Here is a 17,640-nt window from a genome sequence, read left to right as displayed (position 1 = left end):
GAGGATATCGTAAAGTGCATTAGACAGTCAGGCCCAATTGTGATGCCTACTGTATGCCAGCCAGGGTGTGCTGCTGTGCAACTCTGTTCCAAAAAATATAAGATACTCCAGACATCAATCAAGAAAAATGACTTGTGATAAAAGTACAAACGTCTACAGGTGGTTTAGGGTAGGCTTTCCTACATCAAATGACATTAACGTAATATCTACAAAGTCAGTCCATGAGGGCCGTAGTGTCTGCAGATTTTCATTCCCACCTGATTTCTAAATAAAAAGTCAATTATTGCTGCTGAGACACTTATTACTCAAACAACATTTTTATGTTTCATTTTTGCTGTCTCAGTTGTTAAGAATTCCCCACACGTAATTGCTTACTTTAGTCTTAAATGGTAGCATCCACCGTTTTTAGCAATAAGATGCAAATAACAAAGGAACCAGCAGTTCTCCACCTAACTTGGTTCTACTGACACCTGTGTCTATTCTCCGTGAACTTTCTGATGTAACAAAATATTTGGAAGAAAAATGAAGAGAAAAAAGTAAAGGACTAAGAATTACTCCTCCGCTTCAGTCTGCAAATAATTTGGATGATATCCTTGGTAAGGTAAAAATCTGAAATAAAAGAATGACCTGACATGACAGAATTAAAACACCAATAAGCCATACAATTAAATGAGATCTTTTATAGGCAAGGGCTAGTTTCACACATTGTCTGCTGGACCATTTATTACCAGGACACTGCAGTGTAGGTCTATGCATATGTGATAAATAATAAACTGTATCAAAACCCGTCAAAAATGTAAAGAAACTGTTAATTACAATATTTTCACCAGCAACATCTAAAAGTCACCATTTGAAGAGTCTTAGAAGTATGACACCACACAGCGTGCAGGCTTAGAAACACATGTCCTGCCAAGATAACGCATCTCTTTGCACTGCTTATGCTTGTTGCACACAGCACATTTGGTAGTTGGTGACTGTTTAGAGTCGGTGGGTGGAGGAACGTCAATGTAGTGCTGTCCTGGCAGATGTGACAACGCCTTCAAATGAAGAAACACAGTTTTTCAATGGAAAAGAAACACACTCTTTCAGTATCTCTTTGTGGGAGCAGGTGTCGGCTTGCTGGCTTGCGGCGGGGCTACGTACATGTAAAAGATCAAGCCGCGGCCTTCCTGAGGTCTCTCACTCTCCTGTCTCTCTTCCCCCAGACTACCTCCACTCCGGCCATTGCTGCCGGTCTGCTGGGTTCCCTTGATGAAGAAGACTTTCTGTTCGTTTGAGCAGGAGTCGGAGCCGATGTGTCACGTTTGACAGTTGTTCCTTGTGAGGCCAGATCGTCTCTGTAAGAGACTTGTGTTTGTAACTGGCAGAACAGCAATAAAGTTTCTACTCCCTGGAAAACCTGCTGAACTCTCCTGTGCAACTTTGTGACCCAAGCTTGACACTGTATACTGACTTACGAGTTCTCTCATATGTCGCATGTTGACAGGCTCAATGAGATATGAGTTAACTCATACCTTGTAGTTGTGTAATCTATTTCTGCTTCTTTGAAGTTATACAAGGTTACAGGTTATACTTCGATCTGGTCTATAGAACTGTTAGCTAGAGTTTGTTGCTGAAACATCAGCTTTTAGGGAAGAATCCATATTTACTTTACTACTTGGGTAGCATTAAATTGTGAAGATTGCAATTGATGCCTTTGTGACTTCCAACTTCCTAGCTCCACCGCATGATGAAGGCAGCATTCTTTGTGATTGTGCAGGGGAAATATCAGAAGCTTTGAAAGCAGTGACATCTAGTGGTTTAGAGAAATTATAGCAGCCATGGGCTCGACACAGTCAACAGAGGAAATGCACATATAAGCCTTTGTTGACTGCTTAGTTTCAGTCAGAGACATGCAGTGTACTAATAGCCTAAGAATGTCCTGTATGTTCATTTTGATATTATGATAATCATGTTGTCATTAAAACTGCTGCAATAAATGCGCACTATGGCTGACATTTCCCTACCAGAAAGTAATGTTTAAATGTGTTGTCCTAAAGATGCAATTTGTTGCCATTACAGCAACCATCATGAGTATTGTAGCACTGTGCCAGTGCTCACCTGCATTAAGTGTTTATGCGTCCTCAGCTCACTGTCCTTAGAAAGATGTCTCACTGTTGCCATACTTGTTGGAATACTTATGTAACTTTGGCAGGCTTCCCGTATTTATAGCCTCCCCTGCATCTGGCTCCAAAGGTGCTGATTTGCATACTAATGGCTGCTCATCCCCAGGCTGCTGCAGTTTGTCAGCGCCGTTACCATAGCGATGTAAACAAGAATCCACCAGCACTCAGAGTGGGCGAGCACCACAGCGATGCTACAATGGGTTATAAGCTGCTACTGATTCATACTTATGTGACAACTTGTTCACAACATGGGATTTTTACTGTGAGGAAATGTGAAAGATTAATATTTTTCCATCAGTGTTTTGGGAATGATTACAATAAGGGACAAAGAGAATCATAACAGTGTTTAGGGAATGTGCTTGTGGAGCTGAACACATTTAAGGAGGTTTAAAGAATTTAATAGTGAATTAAAAACACATTATAAGTTTGAGTACAGAAGAATAGTATAGCATAGTGTTTACTTTATTGTCGGATAATATGCACCACACTTTTGGACTTCATTTTTACTTCAATTAAATTCTCTGTGTAAAATATGTCCTGTAGTTTCAAATCCCCTTTATAGCATGTGAGACAGAGCAGAACTTTGAACAGTTAGATCATTCTCGATACTTCAGTGTCATTCAAAGCTTTGGACATCATCAGTCACGTGGTAACGAAGCTTCGGTACTCGGCTTCAACACAACCATCCATCCATTTTCCAACCCGCTGAATCCGAACACAGGGTCACGGGGGTCTACTGGAGCCAATCCCAGCCAACACAGGGCACAAGGCAGGAACCAATCCCGGGGCAGGGTGCCAAACCACCGCAGGACACACACAATCACACCCACACACCAAGCACACACTAGGGCCAATTTAGAATCGCCAGTCCACCTAACCTGCATGTCTTTGGATTGTGGGAGGAAACCGGAGCGCCCGGAGGAAACCCACGCAGACACGGGGAGAACATGCAAACTCCACGCAGGGAGGACCCAGGAAGTGAACCCAGGTCTCCTAACTGCGAGGCAGCAGTGCTACCACTGCGCCACCCAACGCTTCAACACAACATATTTCATTAAAGCAATACAAGCTTTGAACACTTGGTGTCAAACATCTCATCCCTAAGTTATTAACCAACATAAATAGCCAAAAACAAGACTACAAACATCCATCCATCCATCCATTTTCCAACCCGCTGAATCTAAACAGGGTCATGGGGGTCTGCTGGAGCCAATCCCAGCCAACACAGGGCACAAGGCAGGGAACCAATCCCAGGCAGGGTGCCAACCCACCGCAGGACACACACAAACACACCCACACACCAAGCACACACTAGGGCCAATTTAGAATCGCCAATCCACCTAACCTGCATGTCTTTGGAGTGTGGGAGGAAACCGGAGCGCCCGGAGGAAACCCACGCAGACACGGGGAGAACATGCAAATTCCACGCAGGGAGGACCCGGGAAATTAACCCAGGTCCCCAGGTCTCCCAACTGCGAGGCAGCAGCGCTACCCACTGCGCCACCGTGCCGCCCACTACAAACATCACACACTATAATAATTTAGACTTCATTAAAGTTCCTCTCCCACCAATACCAACCCTGTGACATCAACTAAGTTTAACTACCAGGATAATTAACTTGGACCAATGAAAACTGTTAATGTCATGGGTAAATTATATCAATGAGAGTGTATTGTGCATTACTTGTAGATTCAAATGGTTTTTCATTTAAACAAACTAACTCAAACAATATTTTTCAGATGTTTCTCGTGTTTTGCAGGTCTCTACGTGGAAATAAGATTTTTCTGCTACCAGAAGATACATTTCAGCCATTAAAAAAACTGGGAGAATTGTAAGGAGACATTACTTATGATATACAACATTAGGCCAGATTACATCAGTGTTTTTTTTTAATTAAACATATTTTGTACACAGGGGGCATGTTTTGAACTAAATTGATTCTGAAAATGCAGCTTGTATGTAATATCTATTTTTTTCTATTATTTTAGACTTACCCTGTTTTTGAGATGGACCAATTATTTAAGGTATCCTTCAATAAGGACGCGCACAAAAAGCTTCAAAAGGGCGACCTCAATTGGGCGCGGCGAATAAAGGTGTGCGTAAATAAAGGCGAGCTTCAAAAGGGCGACCTCAATTGAGCGAATGTTTTAATATTCTTGCTTTCGCCTTTTTATATGTTTAATCATTGCCTTTATCTAATAAATTTTCTGTAATAATTTTGTTGCGTTTGCCTTTATTCGCTGCACCCAATTGAGGTCGCCCTTTTGAAGCTCGCCTTTTTGTGCACACCCTTATTGAATAGAACCATTATTTAAATTCCACCTTTCAGAAAGCTTCCCATACTTATTAGTGCATTTTAATGCCCCCAGATATTAATACTATCCCCTAACTTCCCTTATTCATTTACAGTGCCAGGCGCATAAGATTTCTTCTGGAATGCTAAGCTGTTCCAGCAGGAAGCAAAGTCCAGGGAGCTTCCTCTGAGGTTTCCTTACTGCCACACGTTGAATTGTGAGGCTCCCTTTAACATTCTGTAAGGTCCACCGAGTCATTGTTCTGTGCCCCTCATGTGCTGAAAAGATTCTAACTGTAAAGCCTGGATCCGTCACCTCCTAGAAGCTCATGGAAGTGCTCACTATTTCATCAGTGTGTTTTTAAATAGGTTTTGCATGTTTTCAGTTAAATTTCTTTGTGGAAGTATTGCTTTTTTAGATTAAAAGACTTTACCTACAGAATTTGCCACAATCTGATCAACTATTTTGATTATTGATAAGGACTTACTCTTTGGAGTGGATGCAAATAAAGCCATGTTCTTTTCAATTAAAGAAATTACATAGTGGTTCGGTACATGCTAAAAATGTAGTACATATATAGGGTAAAATAAAAGATAATATTGTTAGGAAATTATTTTATTTTGTAACAAATGCAAAGTATGCAAACCCTTTTGACTTTACAGTGTAGATTTTATTCTAGACTGACCAAAATTGTAACATCACACAAAACAATGGTATATATTTTCTGTTTTTCAGAGACTTGTCCAGCAATGGGATTAGAGAACTTCCTCATCATATTTTCAGAGATTTAAAATTTCTACAGATTCTGTAAGTGGTGAGACTCTTTATTAAATGAATTGCCATCATATTTGCAATTTGCAGTTATTTCCAAGTCCTATGGCATTTTGGAAAGGTCAAAACATCATAAAGTTAATAGAATGAAAACTAATTCTAATTTTTTTTACAATAAATGTTACAAATAAAATATGAGAATAGAATAAATGAGTTTCAAATCTAACCTCAAATAATTCCTCCTGAAAGTAAGGCAAGAGTTCTTGTAGTACCTTTGTACTTTTGGATTGCGTTGTATAAAAATGCAGTGCTGGCCTGCAGTGACTAAAAGGATTCTTGCTTATTTTATCACTCATTTAAGTAGCTTACTGTGCCACACTAGGATAGTGACAGTATGACTGCAGTGAGTTTGCCCCTTAACTGTATATCCTGCCCCCACTGTGGCCACTGGAGCTCCTTAGTTGGATTCTAGTCTGCCTGCTGAAATTTTTACCATTTGGAGAGGAACAGAAGTAAAAGAGTTAAGTTTGCAAAGGATATCAAGAAAGGTGGATAATCTGGACACAGATTACAAAGGGACCTGGACAGCATGCAGGCTTGGGCAGATTTATGGCTGATAAAATTTAATGTCAGTAAATGCAAAGTATCACACGTATGAAGTAAAATTGTTAGGTTTGAATACACAATGGGTGGTCTCGAAATGGAAAGTACACCTTATGAGAAGGACTTAAGAGTCGTAGTTGACTCAATGCTAGCAACTGCCATACAGTGTTCAGAAGGCATTAAGAAGGCAAGCAGAATGTTAGGATATATAGCGCCCTGATGTGCAGAGTACAAGTTCAAGGAGGTTCTGCTCAAGCTTTTTAACACACTAGTGAGGCCTCATCTGGAGTACTGTGTGCAGTTCTGATCTCCACAAAGGAAAAAGCAGCACTAGAAAAAGTCCAGAGAAGAGCAACTCGGATGACTCTAGGGCTACAGGGGTTGAATTATGAGGAAAGATTAAAAGAGCTGAGCCTTTCCACTTTAAGCAAAAGGAGATTAAGAGGTGACATGATTGAAGTGTTTAAAATTATGAAGGGAATTAGTACAGTGGATCGAGACTGTAACTTTAAAATGAGTTCATGAAGAACATAGGGGCACAGTTGGAAACTTGTTAAGGGTGAATTTCACAAAAACATTATAAAGTTTTTCTTTACACGGAGAACCATAGACACTTGGGATAAGCTACCAAGTAGTGTGGTAAACAGTAGGACTTCAGGGACTTTCAAAACTGAACCTTGACATTGTTATTTTGAAGGAATTAAGTGGATTGGACTGGCAAGCTTTGTTGGGGTGAATGGCCTGTTCTCATCTAGAATGTCTAGAAGGAAGTACACCCGGGTGTGGTGGCAGTCCTGCAGAGAAGGGCTCAGCTGTTCCCAGTGCGCTCCTTAGTGGTGGCCATGGGCCCAAGCAGGTTTGAGGTTCCTTCCTCCAAATCTGTGGCACCGTAGCAAGCCATGGGGACTGCTCTCTGTCATTGTAGCGGAGGTACTGCCCTGTGCAAACTCTTTCCCCCATTCCTTCCCTTAAGAAGGTGTCCCAGCCAGGTAAGAGTCCCATCTGTCCATTACAAGAATTACAAATATTATTCCATCCCTGTCAAATTGGTGTACTTTTACAAGTTCATTATTGTCTAGCATTTCCAAAACATTCAATATTTTTTCAAGAACTGCCATCTCTGGCAGCTCCTAGAGAGTTGGGGCAGTTCACAAGCACTCCTAAATCCAGATGAAGTTAGGAGTAGTTTCCTAGCTTAGGAAAATCGATAAAAAACGCTTTCACTCCTTCATCTAAAAGTGGGACCAAATTAACGTCACATTTTTGAGCCAGTTAGCACAATTTTACTGCTGTGTGACATCTGATAAATATGAGTGCAGATCTCAATCCAAATGAGAATTTAGAGCTGGACTTGAAAAAGGCTGCTCACTCACAATCAACATGCAACCTGACAGAGCCGGAGCCGTTTTGCAATGAAGAATGGGAAAAAAATCAGTTTCTAGATGTACAAAGCTGATAGAGAGCTGTGCACACAGACTCAAGGCTGTCATGGCTGCCAAAGGTGCATCTACTAAATACTGACCTGAATCACGTGAATACTTATGAGATTAATTATTTTGTGTTTTATATTTGTAATTCATTTAGAAGACATTGCAGAGATCTGTTTTCACATTGCCATTAAAGTATCTTTTTAGTCTGATCTATGTTAAATCCACTGTGATTCAATGTTGTACAAAAATAAAATGTGAAAACGTCCAAGGTGGTAAACTGTTCAGTTAATTTTGATCATTTCTACTAAGTAAATTATGTTTTTGTAAGTTTAATATTTTTCTGTATTTTTAAAAGAGTCCTCAATAAAAATGCACAATGCCGTTGTTCTTGATACATAGACCCCCACATTGTTATCTTGTTTTCTCATTTGTTCTTTAGGCTGTCCTTGGTGCCACCTTGTTGGTGTGTTGGTACTCATGCCACTTACACTATGCATGACAAATGATTCATTCATATAAGTATTCAGACCCATTACGGTGGCACTCCAAATTGAGCACAACTGCATCCTGTTTGCTTTAATTCTCCTGGAGATGTGTCTAGAATTTGACTGGAGTCCACCACTGGCAATCTGAATTGCTTGGGCATCATTTAGAAAGGCACACACCTGTGTACATACGGTCCCACAATTCACACTGCATGTCAAGAGAAAAAACAAGCCATCGAAGTCCAGGGAACTCTCTCTGTTGACCTCCACAATGAAACAGTGGCAAGGCATAAATAAGGACAAGGCTATAAAATTATTTTTAAAGTTTCAAGTGTTCCCAGGAGCACAGTGGCCTCAATAATCATGAAATGCAAAAAGATTGGAAACACCAGGAGTCTTCTTAGAACTGGCTGTTGGACAAACTGGGAGTAACTGAGAAAGGAGGGCCTTGGTCAGGGAGGTGGACAAGAATCCAATGATGACTCTAAAGCAGCTTAAAAATTCCTCTTTTGGAAGAATAGCCATCTCAGCAGCACTTTATGATAGAGTGATTGGACCGAAGCCACTCTTGAATAAAAGGTGTATGACAGTTTAAAGGTTTCTGACAGTATGAGGAAAGGGAAGCTCTGGTCTAAAGAGACAAAAATTGAACTCTTTGGGCAGAACTCCAAGCACAATGTCTGGCAAAGATGAGGCACAGTCCATCACCTACCTAATGCCATCATTATGGTGAAGAATGATGGTGTTGGCAGCACCATGCTATGTACAGACTGGGAGACTAGTTTGAACTGAGAGAAGGAGGAATGCAGCCAAATAGAAAGAGACCCTGGAAGAAAACCTTCTCCAGAATGCACACAATCTCAGACAGGGGCGATGATTCACCTTTCAGCATGACAATGACCTAAAGCATACAGATGAGACAACACTGGAGTTACTTCAAGACAAGTCTGACTGTGCTTAAGTTGCCCAGCCAAACCCCATAGAACATTTGTGAAGAGACCTGGAAATGGCAGTTTATAGACACTTTCCATCCAATCTTACAGAGCCTGAGAGGATCTGCCAGGAAAAATGGGATAAGCTGTACAAATGCAGATGTGCAAATCTTGTAGTGATGTAACTGCTGCCAAAGAGGCTTCTACAAATTACTGAATTAAAGGTCTGAATACTTCTATGAATGAGAGAGTTCAGCTTTTGACTTTTAATAAATTGGTCAAACTTGCTTTCACTTGGTCAATATGGGCCAATTAGTGTTAACTGATTAGCAAAAATGACAAATTTATCCATTTAGAATTAAATCTACTGCATGATAAATTTTGCAGAAAGTGAAGGGGTCGGAGTTCTTTTATATATTGTCAAGCTTGAGTTGTACAGTTGTACAAGAGACAGGAAGATGGGACCAGGTTTCCAAGGAAGATTAATTTTATTGCTGAACAGGCAGGAAGAGTTTATAGGAGTTATATCTTCGACATACAAGCACACAGGTAGCAACCCTTCAGCTTAAAGGAACACAAAGTCTTCTTCGTTGAGCAGGTTCAGTGGCTCGGGAGCAGTGCCTGGAGTAGATGCGGTCTGGAGGAGAGAGAGTAGAACAGTGAGCAATTTGGCTGGTCAGGGTTTGGTCTTTGAAATGTTCTAAACAACGTGCAAAAAGCATGTTACGCAGTAAAAGAGCAAACCTGCAGCTGATGATGGTTAAGATTGTGTTTGTTTCCCATTGTAATACTGTTTAGGAGGGGGTTTTCGAAGGGCAGCTGTGTTTCTTTGCCATTGGTTTACTGTTTAACAGAGAGTCAGCACACAGCTAAGAGAGTATCAGCATACAGCATCCGGCGTTACGAGGTAGGAGTACAGAGCTTGGAGCCACCAAGCTGTCTTTGAGCAACTGCCGCCATCATCAAGATCAGCGAGTCAGCCGGTACCTATATCTTATATATAAATGTCTACGTGTGGAAGAGTGTGTGCCTGCCTTTCTGTCCGGCCCGGACGTGCGAGGCTACAGCATGAAGCTCAAAGAGCCGGCAAGGCGGCCCCAAGTTAACAATATGGAAGAAGAAAGAAGTGTGAGGCTACAGCATGAAGCTGAAAGAAAGTGACTCTGTCGCCAAAGTAAAACCGCTGATGAAAGACAAACTCACTTAGCCGCTGATGACAAGGGGGGTGAGCACGTCCACAAAACTAAACTAGCGACTTTGCATTATGGTAGTTTTTCTGACAATTTAAATAGTTTCTAGGAGTCCATGGGCTTCCACAGCTAGTATATACAGTATATATATATATATATATATATATATATATATATATATATATATATATATATATATATATATACATACAGTATATATATATATATATATATATATATATATATATATATATTCACGGCATTCGTAGTCTGTGTCACAATCTGATTGTATGGGTGGTTACCTTCCAGGTAACGCTTGTGGTTGGCCTATATATATATATATATAGAATTGGAAAATGCTTTTATTTGGCCAAGTAATCTGAAGCATCTCACTGAGACAACATCTGCCTAAATCCTGTAACTCCTCAGAGCCAGCTTGCTCTTGCCATACAGTATATACAAAGGAGCCCTTTAGAATTTACTGGACTCCCTATGGACAGCTTCTAAAGCGTTATTTGATAAAGAAATTCTGACTAAATATCATCTTATCTTGACTGAACATACTGTTTAAATATTCTTGGCCAAGGTCACCAGCAGTCAGTTTCTGACCAGAGGGCCTCAGTTTCCTTGATGTTTTGTTAGGTGGTGGAATATTTGAACATCTGTTTGAACTAATTCTGTGCATGCTGCGGTAGCAGTTCTTAGTTCAGGTTTGATTCAAGTACTTCAGAGATCAATTAGGTATTTATTACTTTGATTTTTTTTTCCTTTTTAACATTTGTTCCTTTACTCTTCCTGAGCAGAAGTTCATAGCTGATGTCTCAGACACAGATTTGACTCACTGATTGTGTTTGTTTATTGTTTTTTTTTTATTTATGTCATCAGAAATCTGTGAAAACAATTACAGAGTGTGTTCATGGGGTGATAATAGTTTAACAACCTTGGTATTCTGGATTTTCACCTCATTTTTACAGAATATCAAGCTAAGACAGGCTTCCCCTCTTGTGAGTGTTTCGACATACTGAGTTAAAAACAGTTGCTTATCGGATGTCCAGATTCCTGTTCCTCTTGTTCTGTTTTTAAATGGGTTCAAATTTTAGTGATTAAAAACAATCAATTCTATCTTGTTATTGCTGCAGCTGCTTTCACCTTCCTGAAGCAAAATATTTTAACATCTTGTTTATGATCTTTAGGAATTTTCAGGTCTCTATGTGTTTTTGTTGGCTTCTAGCTGTCCAGGTTGAGGTCCTTCAGACTTTTCTTAGTAATTCAGTATATTAATTATTGGAACCCTATCTGGGTCTTGTTCCAGCCTTAGGCGCTTTGCTGCCAAAGTGGGCTCCACCTGCTACAACCCTGAACTTGCTTAAGCACCTTCAACAGTGGAGGCATGAAATAAGCTCCTTAAGCCTAGAGAACATGTCAGTTAATTTGCTCTTTGAATCCTTAGCCACATGTGTACACGATATTCACTAATGCACTACACACCTACAACTTTAACTCTGATTTATACTCTACTCCTCAGTTTTTTATTTATTTTTTTTTTTTATCCCACTTATTCTAATATCATGTTGTAAGGACCAGAGTGATAAGGCAAAACTACTCAACCTTTAATAATAGTAATAATGCTTTACATTGCCCTGCGGTGGGCTGGCGCCCTACCCGGGGTTTGTTTCCTGCCTTGCGCCCTCTGTTGGCTGGGATTGGCTCCAGCAGACCCCCGTGACCCTGTAGCTAGGATATAGCGGGTTGGATAATGGATGGATGACATTCTTGTGTCCGTATAATAACCACACATGAGCTTTTACAGTGCATCCAGAAAGTATTCACAGCGCATCACTTTCTCCACATTTTGTTATGTTACAGCCTTATTCCAAAATGGATTAAATTCATTTTTTTCCTCAGAATTCTACACACAACACCCCATAATGACAACGTGAAAAACGTTTACTTTTTGAGGTTTTTACAAATTTATTAAAAATAAAAAAACTGAGAAATCACATGTACATAAGTATTCACAGCGTTTGCTCAATACTTTGTCGATGCACCTTTGGCAGCAATTACAGCCTCAAGTCTTGTTGACTATGATGCCACGAGCTTGGCACACCTATCCTTGGCCAGTTTCACCAATTCCTCTTTGCAGCACCTCTCAAGCTCCATCAGGTTGGATGGGAAGCGTCGGTGCACAGCCATTTTAAGATCTCTCCAGAGATGTTCAATCGAATTCAAGTCTGGGCTCTGGCTGGGCCACTCAAAGACATTCACAGAGTTGTCCTGAAGCCACTCCTTTGATATCTTGGCTGTGTGCTTAGGGTTGTTGTCCTGCTGAAAGATGAACCGTTGCCCCAGTCTGAGGTCAAGAGTGCTCTGGAGCAGGTTTTCATCCAGGATATCGCTGTACATTGCTGCAGTCATCTTTCCCTTTATCATGACTAGTCTCCCAGTCCCTGCCGCTGAAAAACATCCCCACAGCATGATGCTGCCACCACCATGCTTCACTGTAGGGATGGTATTGGCCTGGTGATGAGCGGTGCCTGGTTTCCTCCAAACGTGACTCCGGGCATTTACACCAAAGAGTTCAATCTTTGTCTCATCAGACCAGAGAATTTTCTTTCTCATGGTCAACTCCAGACGGGAGTAAAACCGACGTCTGGCCACTCTACCATACAGACCTGATTGGTGGATTGCTGCAGAGATGGTTGTCCTTCTGGAAGGTTCTCCTCTCTCCACAGAGGACCTCTGGAGCTCTGACAGAGTGACCATCGGGTTCTTGGTCACCTGCCTGACTAAGGCCCTTCTCGCCCGATCGCTCAGTTTAGATGGCCGGCCAGCTCTAGGAAGAGTCCTGGTGGTTTCGAACTTCTTCCACTTATGGATGATGGAGGCCACTGTGCTCATTGGGACCTTCAAAGCAGCAGAAATTGTTCTGTAACCTTCCCCAGATTTGTGCTTCGAGACAATCCTGTCTCGGAGGTCTACAGACAATTCCTTTGACTTCATGCTTGGTTTGTGCTCTGACATGAACTGTCAACTGTCAACCAGGTGTGTGCCTTTCCAAATCATGTCCAATCAACTGAATTTACCACAGGTGGATTCCAATTAAGCTGCAGAAACATCTCAAGGATGATCAGGGGAAACAGGGTGCCCCTGAGCTCAATTTTGAGCTTCATGGCAAAGGCTGTGAATACTTATGTACATGTGCTTTCTCAATTTTTTTATTTTTAATAAATTCGCAAAAACCTCAAGTAAACTTTTTTCACGTTGTCATTATGGGGTGTTGTGTGTAGAATTCTGAGGAAAAAAATTTATTTAATCCATTTTGGAATAAGGCTGTAACATAACAAAATGTGGAAAAAGTGATGAGCTGTGAATACTTTCCAGATGCACTGTAGGTGGTGAAGTAGTGAGAGACAGTTAGCCAGTTGAAGACAAAAGATGATAACGGAGCAGAATGACTAGGCATGGAGGGCAGTTCAGCCAGGACATCGGGTGCACCCTGGTCTTTAAGAAGGATGCCCAGGAATCTTTTATCTCCACAGAGAGACAGGACCTCAATTTTTTGTCTCATCCAAATGACAGCTCCATATTTACAGCACAGTGTCTCCGTCACTGCAGTGGGGCATTGGGGTCCACATTCACAACACAAGGTAAGCGCTTCCTGCTGGCATCGCCAACACCTATTCCAGTAGCAACCCACACTTTTAGACAGATGGTCTCCATCAAATCATCCAAGTACTGATTGAGTCCAAACATGCTTCAGTTCAGGTGGATGACCTCTTCTGATGTCCTTGTGGTATGGCTGCTAGTCCTAACGTTGTGTATTGTATTCAGTGAGACCTAAACTGGATTAAGTGGGTTCAGGAATTAGACAGATACTGCAGGTGGATGATGTTCAGAAGCTCTGCTCACACCACTTTGCAGGCTAAAAAATCCTGCACGAGCTGGTCCATTTTAGCAGTGTAACCTGCTTGGCACAGTGACAGAATTCCCCTTTATTTTGTCTTTCTCTTTTACCAGACAAATGAAGGAGTGATGTGGAGAATATTAAAATAAGAGTCGCACAATTTTACGGATACAACATCAAAGAATACTTTTATCCTTTTTCCTAAATCAAGTCCAGGATGCATCATTCTGACCATGAGAAAATATCTTCTGTGCAGATGGTTTTAAGTTATCTTGCAAAAAAAAATGTGGGAGTGGGAGTTTCAAATTAGCAGCAGGGAGACAAACCCAAGTTTATTCCATGCATTTTGGAATTCACTGGGGAGTATTTGTGGTTTTTGTTAGCTATTTTGAACATTTCTTGATTGTTTTTATGTATTTTATGTTGTATGTATAGGTACAATTATAATCATTGTATTTTTGCAGGAATATATCAAACAATCCCTTGAAACAAATACACAGCAGTCAGTTTGAAAGCTTAATCCAGCTTCAGTCTTTGTAAGTATTTAATTCACTCTTTTATTTCATGCCTTTCACGGTAGACCTCATCTCAAAGCTCCTTACATAAGTGATTGCTCAAGACAATGGTGCCAATGTGTGTTTGATGGGTAACATGACTCAAATTGCCTGGCATATCTTCAGTCTGAGATGGGACCTCTGATCTATCCTAGGGCTGATTTTTCACAATGTGTATGTTACGATTTAGACACACACGCACACACACGCGCGCACACACACACACACACACACACATATTGTAACAGTAGGGGGCGCTATTGCTCCCTTGAACCCTCAGGTACCATGCCAAACACCAGGTAAAAGTCCAAGACTTTTTATTTTTATAATAATAACGAGCACAAAGCACCCTCCGCTCCACACTACTCATACACTATACAATAATCAATAATCAATCACCAATACTTAATCCTCCACTCCCAGACACTTAGCCACCCTTCCTCCCGGCTCAGCTCACTCGTCTGGGTTTCCCACAGTCTTTTATAGTCCATGACCCAGAAGTGCTCCTGAACCCTTGTCCATGTGACTCGTTAGCACTTCCGGGTCGGATGAAAACTCTCCTTCTTCATCCCAGAAGTACGTTGTTTCCTCTGTCGCAGTAATTAAGACGCACTTCCGGGTTATAGGGCACATGTAAGTCCTTGAGCCTCCCTGCAGCGTCCTCTGGTGGGCCCCTTTGTGTCCAGCAGGATCGGGAATAAAAACTCCATTGTCCATGATTCCCTGCTGGTCTTTGGGGCACTTCCATGGTACAGGGAAGGCTCCATCTAGTGGCCTGGGGGTATTGGCCGGGATGAACGACCGGCCATCTCCCACCATATATATATGTATATATATATATACTTTTTTTCTCTAAATCCATTTTATTTCAAGTTTATTTTGGCTTTTTTGGAAGGTTTTCGACATCTGAAAATCCCCCTATGTGATTATTTTGTAAGTTATTGTCTCCATTAATTTGTTAATAATTATTATTGTTATGTGTTTCATTTACCATGACATCATTTTGTTTAAGCTTTGTGTGATAGAAATCATTACCTTAAATATATATCTATTAATAATCAACCTGAAGAACATAGCAGGAGGAAGCTTGTCCATTGCATCTGTTATTACTCATCATGAAGAGAGATACCTCTGGTCAATAAGCAAAGTTACAGGCTCATATTTATAGACAACTGAATGTACATAACATCTGAATTTATCCTTATATTTACTCTTATTCGTTTGTTGGCTTGCACCATCTGAATATTTCTCTGATTGGTTAAAAGACATGAGGTGTTTTCAGCAAAGAGCATAATCACCCCAACATAAAGATCTAATTTCTGCTACATTCTTACAACACTTTTTCGATACTTCTTGAGTTCCTGTGTGCGTGACATCTGTCAAGTCTTACTTTGTACATGATAGCCAACTTCGTGAACCATCACCCAGGACCTTCTTGTTCTTTGTTGTTTTCCAACAAACTCCTGTTGTAATTATAAGAGATGTGAACGTTAAGTCTACACATTTGTTTTATATTAGAACAGCTTTTTAATTAAAATTGAAACAGGTATCATCATTTTATTAGGTAGATCCAACAAGTTATTTTTTTCAGTGTTACTAGTTTGAATGTTCATGTCTGAAGGTTTTTAAAAACCACAGGCACCCATCTAAATGTTGACATCCCAAGAGCAATTCCCCCATATAATTTGTTGATGACATTTTTTGCCTTTAATGCATGTGAGCACAAACACTATGATATATTTTTCCTCCTTCTTCCTCGTCTTGATGAGCCTGTTCCTTCTCCTTACCTATTTCTGATTGCTGAGGACCACTTACGTTGATGGAGTGTGCAGAGTCAGGCTGAGATGAAAGCTCTTCTTCCTCGTCACTGAATTCCAGGCCATGAAAGAAACTTTATAGTTTTGGACAGCTGGCCTTTCTTTGTTCCGTTTATTCCATTATCAATTAAGACTGTAACAATCGCCCAAAAAAGGGGCACAATCTATCTATTAGTGGATGATGTTCGAAGGATATATTAGCATTAATAAATATTCGATACTCGACCCGTCTTCCCCTTCTCCGCACCTGCCACTGCTTGACAAAAACCCAGATGGTAGTTTGGTTGGTTAAATAAGTGAGTGTATTGTTATTCAGAGTACAATATTTACGCATTTACGTGAAAGGTGACTGGGTGCTCGTTTGTGATCCCATTTTCCCCGGATGCTCTCACCTGCCTCTCTACCCTCAGTGGCCAAATCTTAATTCCCGGTACAAAACACACACAAAATAAAAGGCAAATCAAAAAGAGAAGGATTAAACATATTCTGTGTGATGAATCAGGTCATAGAGTTCCCATTGATGAAAGAAAAAATGGACCTCAGGTGAATATGGCTGCCTTCTTGCTATCCTGATGAATTTAGAAACACGAATCCGACTCACCAACGGGAGTACCCGGAGAACCACAGGTCCATATACCACAACCCCTTGCCTCCACTCAGGGATTTGTCTCACTGTTTACAACTTCTGGGTGGCCACCCACAAATAGCGGACGTCCCTGGGTGAAGTCTGATCATTCTGTATTCTTAGGCGTAGATAGCCAAGCTCCTTGCCTTCTGCTCCTCTCCCTTCCTCCTTTCTCGGTCCGCTGTTCCCCTTAAAACAAAAATTTCCCGTGGAAACGTCCATTTCCTGCTTAGTTGTCATAGCAGCATAATGCCTTCACTAGGCAGCTGGAATCCTTACCGGTCGTGGTCCTACCAGACTTAGTAGTTCACAATAATGCCTGCAGGGATATTTCTTTGTCAACCTCCAGACCATATAATACAGTGACGGCCAGTCCAGAAAGCCAACCCGCTTGTTGCGTTATGTAATCTTGCTACAAGGCAGTGGAATAGTCACACTCATGGTGCAACTGTGGTTATGATTTCTGGTTCCTGTCCACATAAGCACTAGAGCGTGCATTTTAAAAACAGGTAAAAAAGGTGCGTGTGTGAAATAAAAAAATTAAAAATGGTCACTTTTGCTTAGATTCATTAACCACCATCAAACATTGTTGCTTTCATGAGCATGAATAAATATTTGACTGAATTGTGATTATAAACTAAATTTTCTAAAATGTTATTTTTACCTTAATGTCTTTAATTATATGTCAAATTCAAACTTTTCTTCAATATGGTGCAAAAATCATTTGAAGTGCATTACATATTGGAAGACTGGCCAGTCTCTTCTATGCAGTACATGTAAAGATGTTGTGTGTTGGTAATTCATGTTTCTCATCTGTATATTGTTGAAAGTACAATATTTAACCACAATAAAGACACTTGTATGCCTTT

At 40.7% G+C, this 17,640-nt stretch overlaps 1 protein-coding gene across 1 annotated transcript in view; it reads left to right on the top strand.

Moving 5' to 3' along the window:
* rxfp2b (relaxin family peptide receptor 2b) overlaps positions 1-17,640 on the top strand; it is a 312,780-nt gene that overhangs the window by 237,402 nt on the left and 57,738 nt on the right. The window contains exons 12-14 of the mRNA XM_028800786.2: positions 3,926-3,997; positions 5,196-5,267; positions 14,240-14,311. Of these exons, the coding sequence (XP_028656619.2) occupies positions 3,926-3,997; positions 5,196-5,267; positions 14,240-14,311 (216 nt within the window). The remainder of the gene's footprint in view (positions 1-3,925; positions 3,998-5,195; positions 5,268-14,239; positions 14,312-17,640) is intronic.

This window comes from Erpetoichthys calabaricus, chromosome 4 (genome assembly GCF_900747795.2).
Source record: "Erpetoichthys calabaricus chromosome 4, fErpCal1.3, whole genome shotgun sequence".
NCBI classification, from domain to species: domain Eukaryota; kingdom Metazoa; phylum Chordata; class Cladistia; order Polypteriformes; family Polypteridae; genus Erpetoichthys; species Erpetoichthys calabaricus.
The sequence above is the reverse complement of the archived record's forward strand: the minus strand, read 5'-3'. Positions and strand labels throughout refer to the sequence as shown.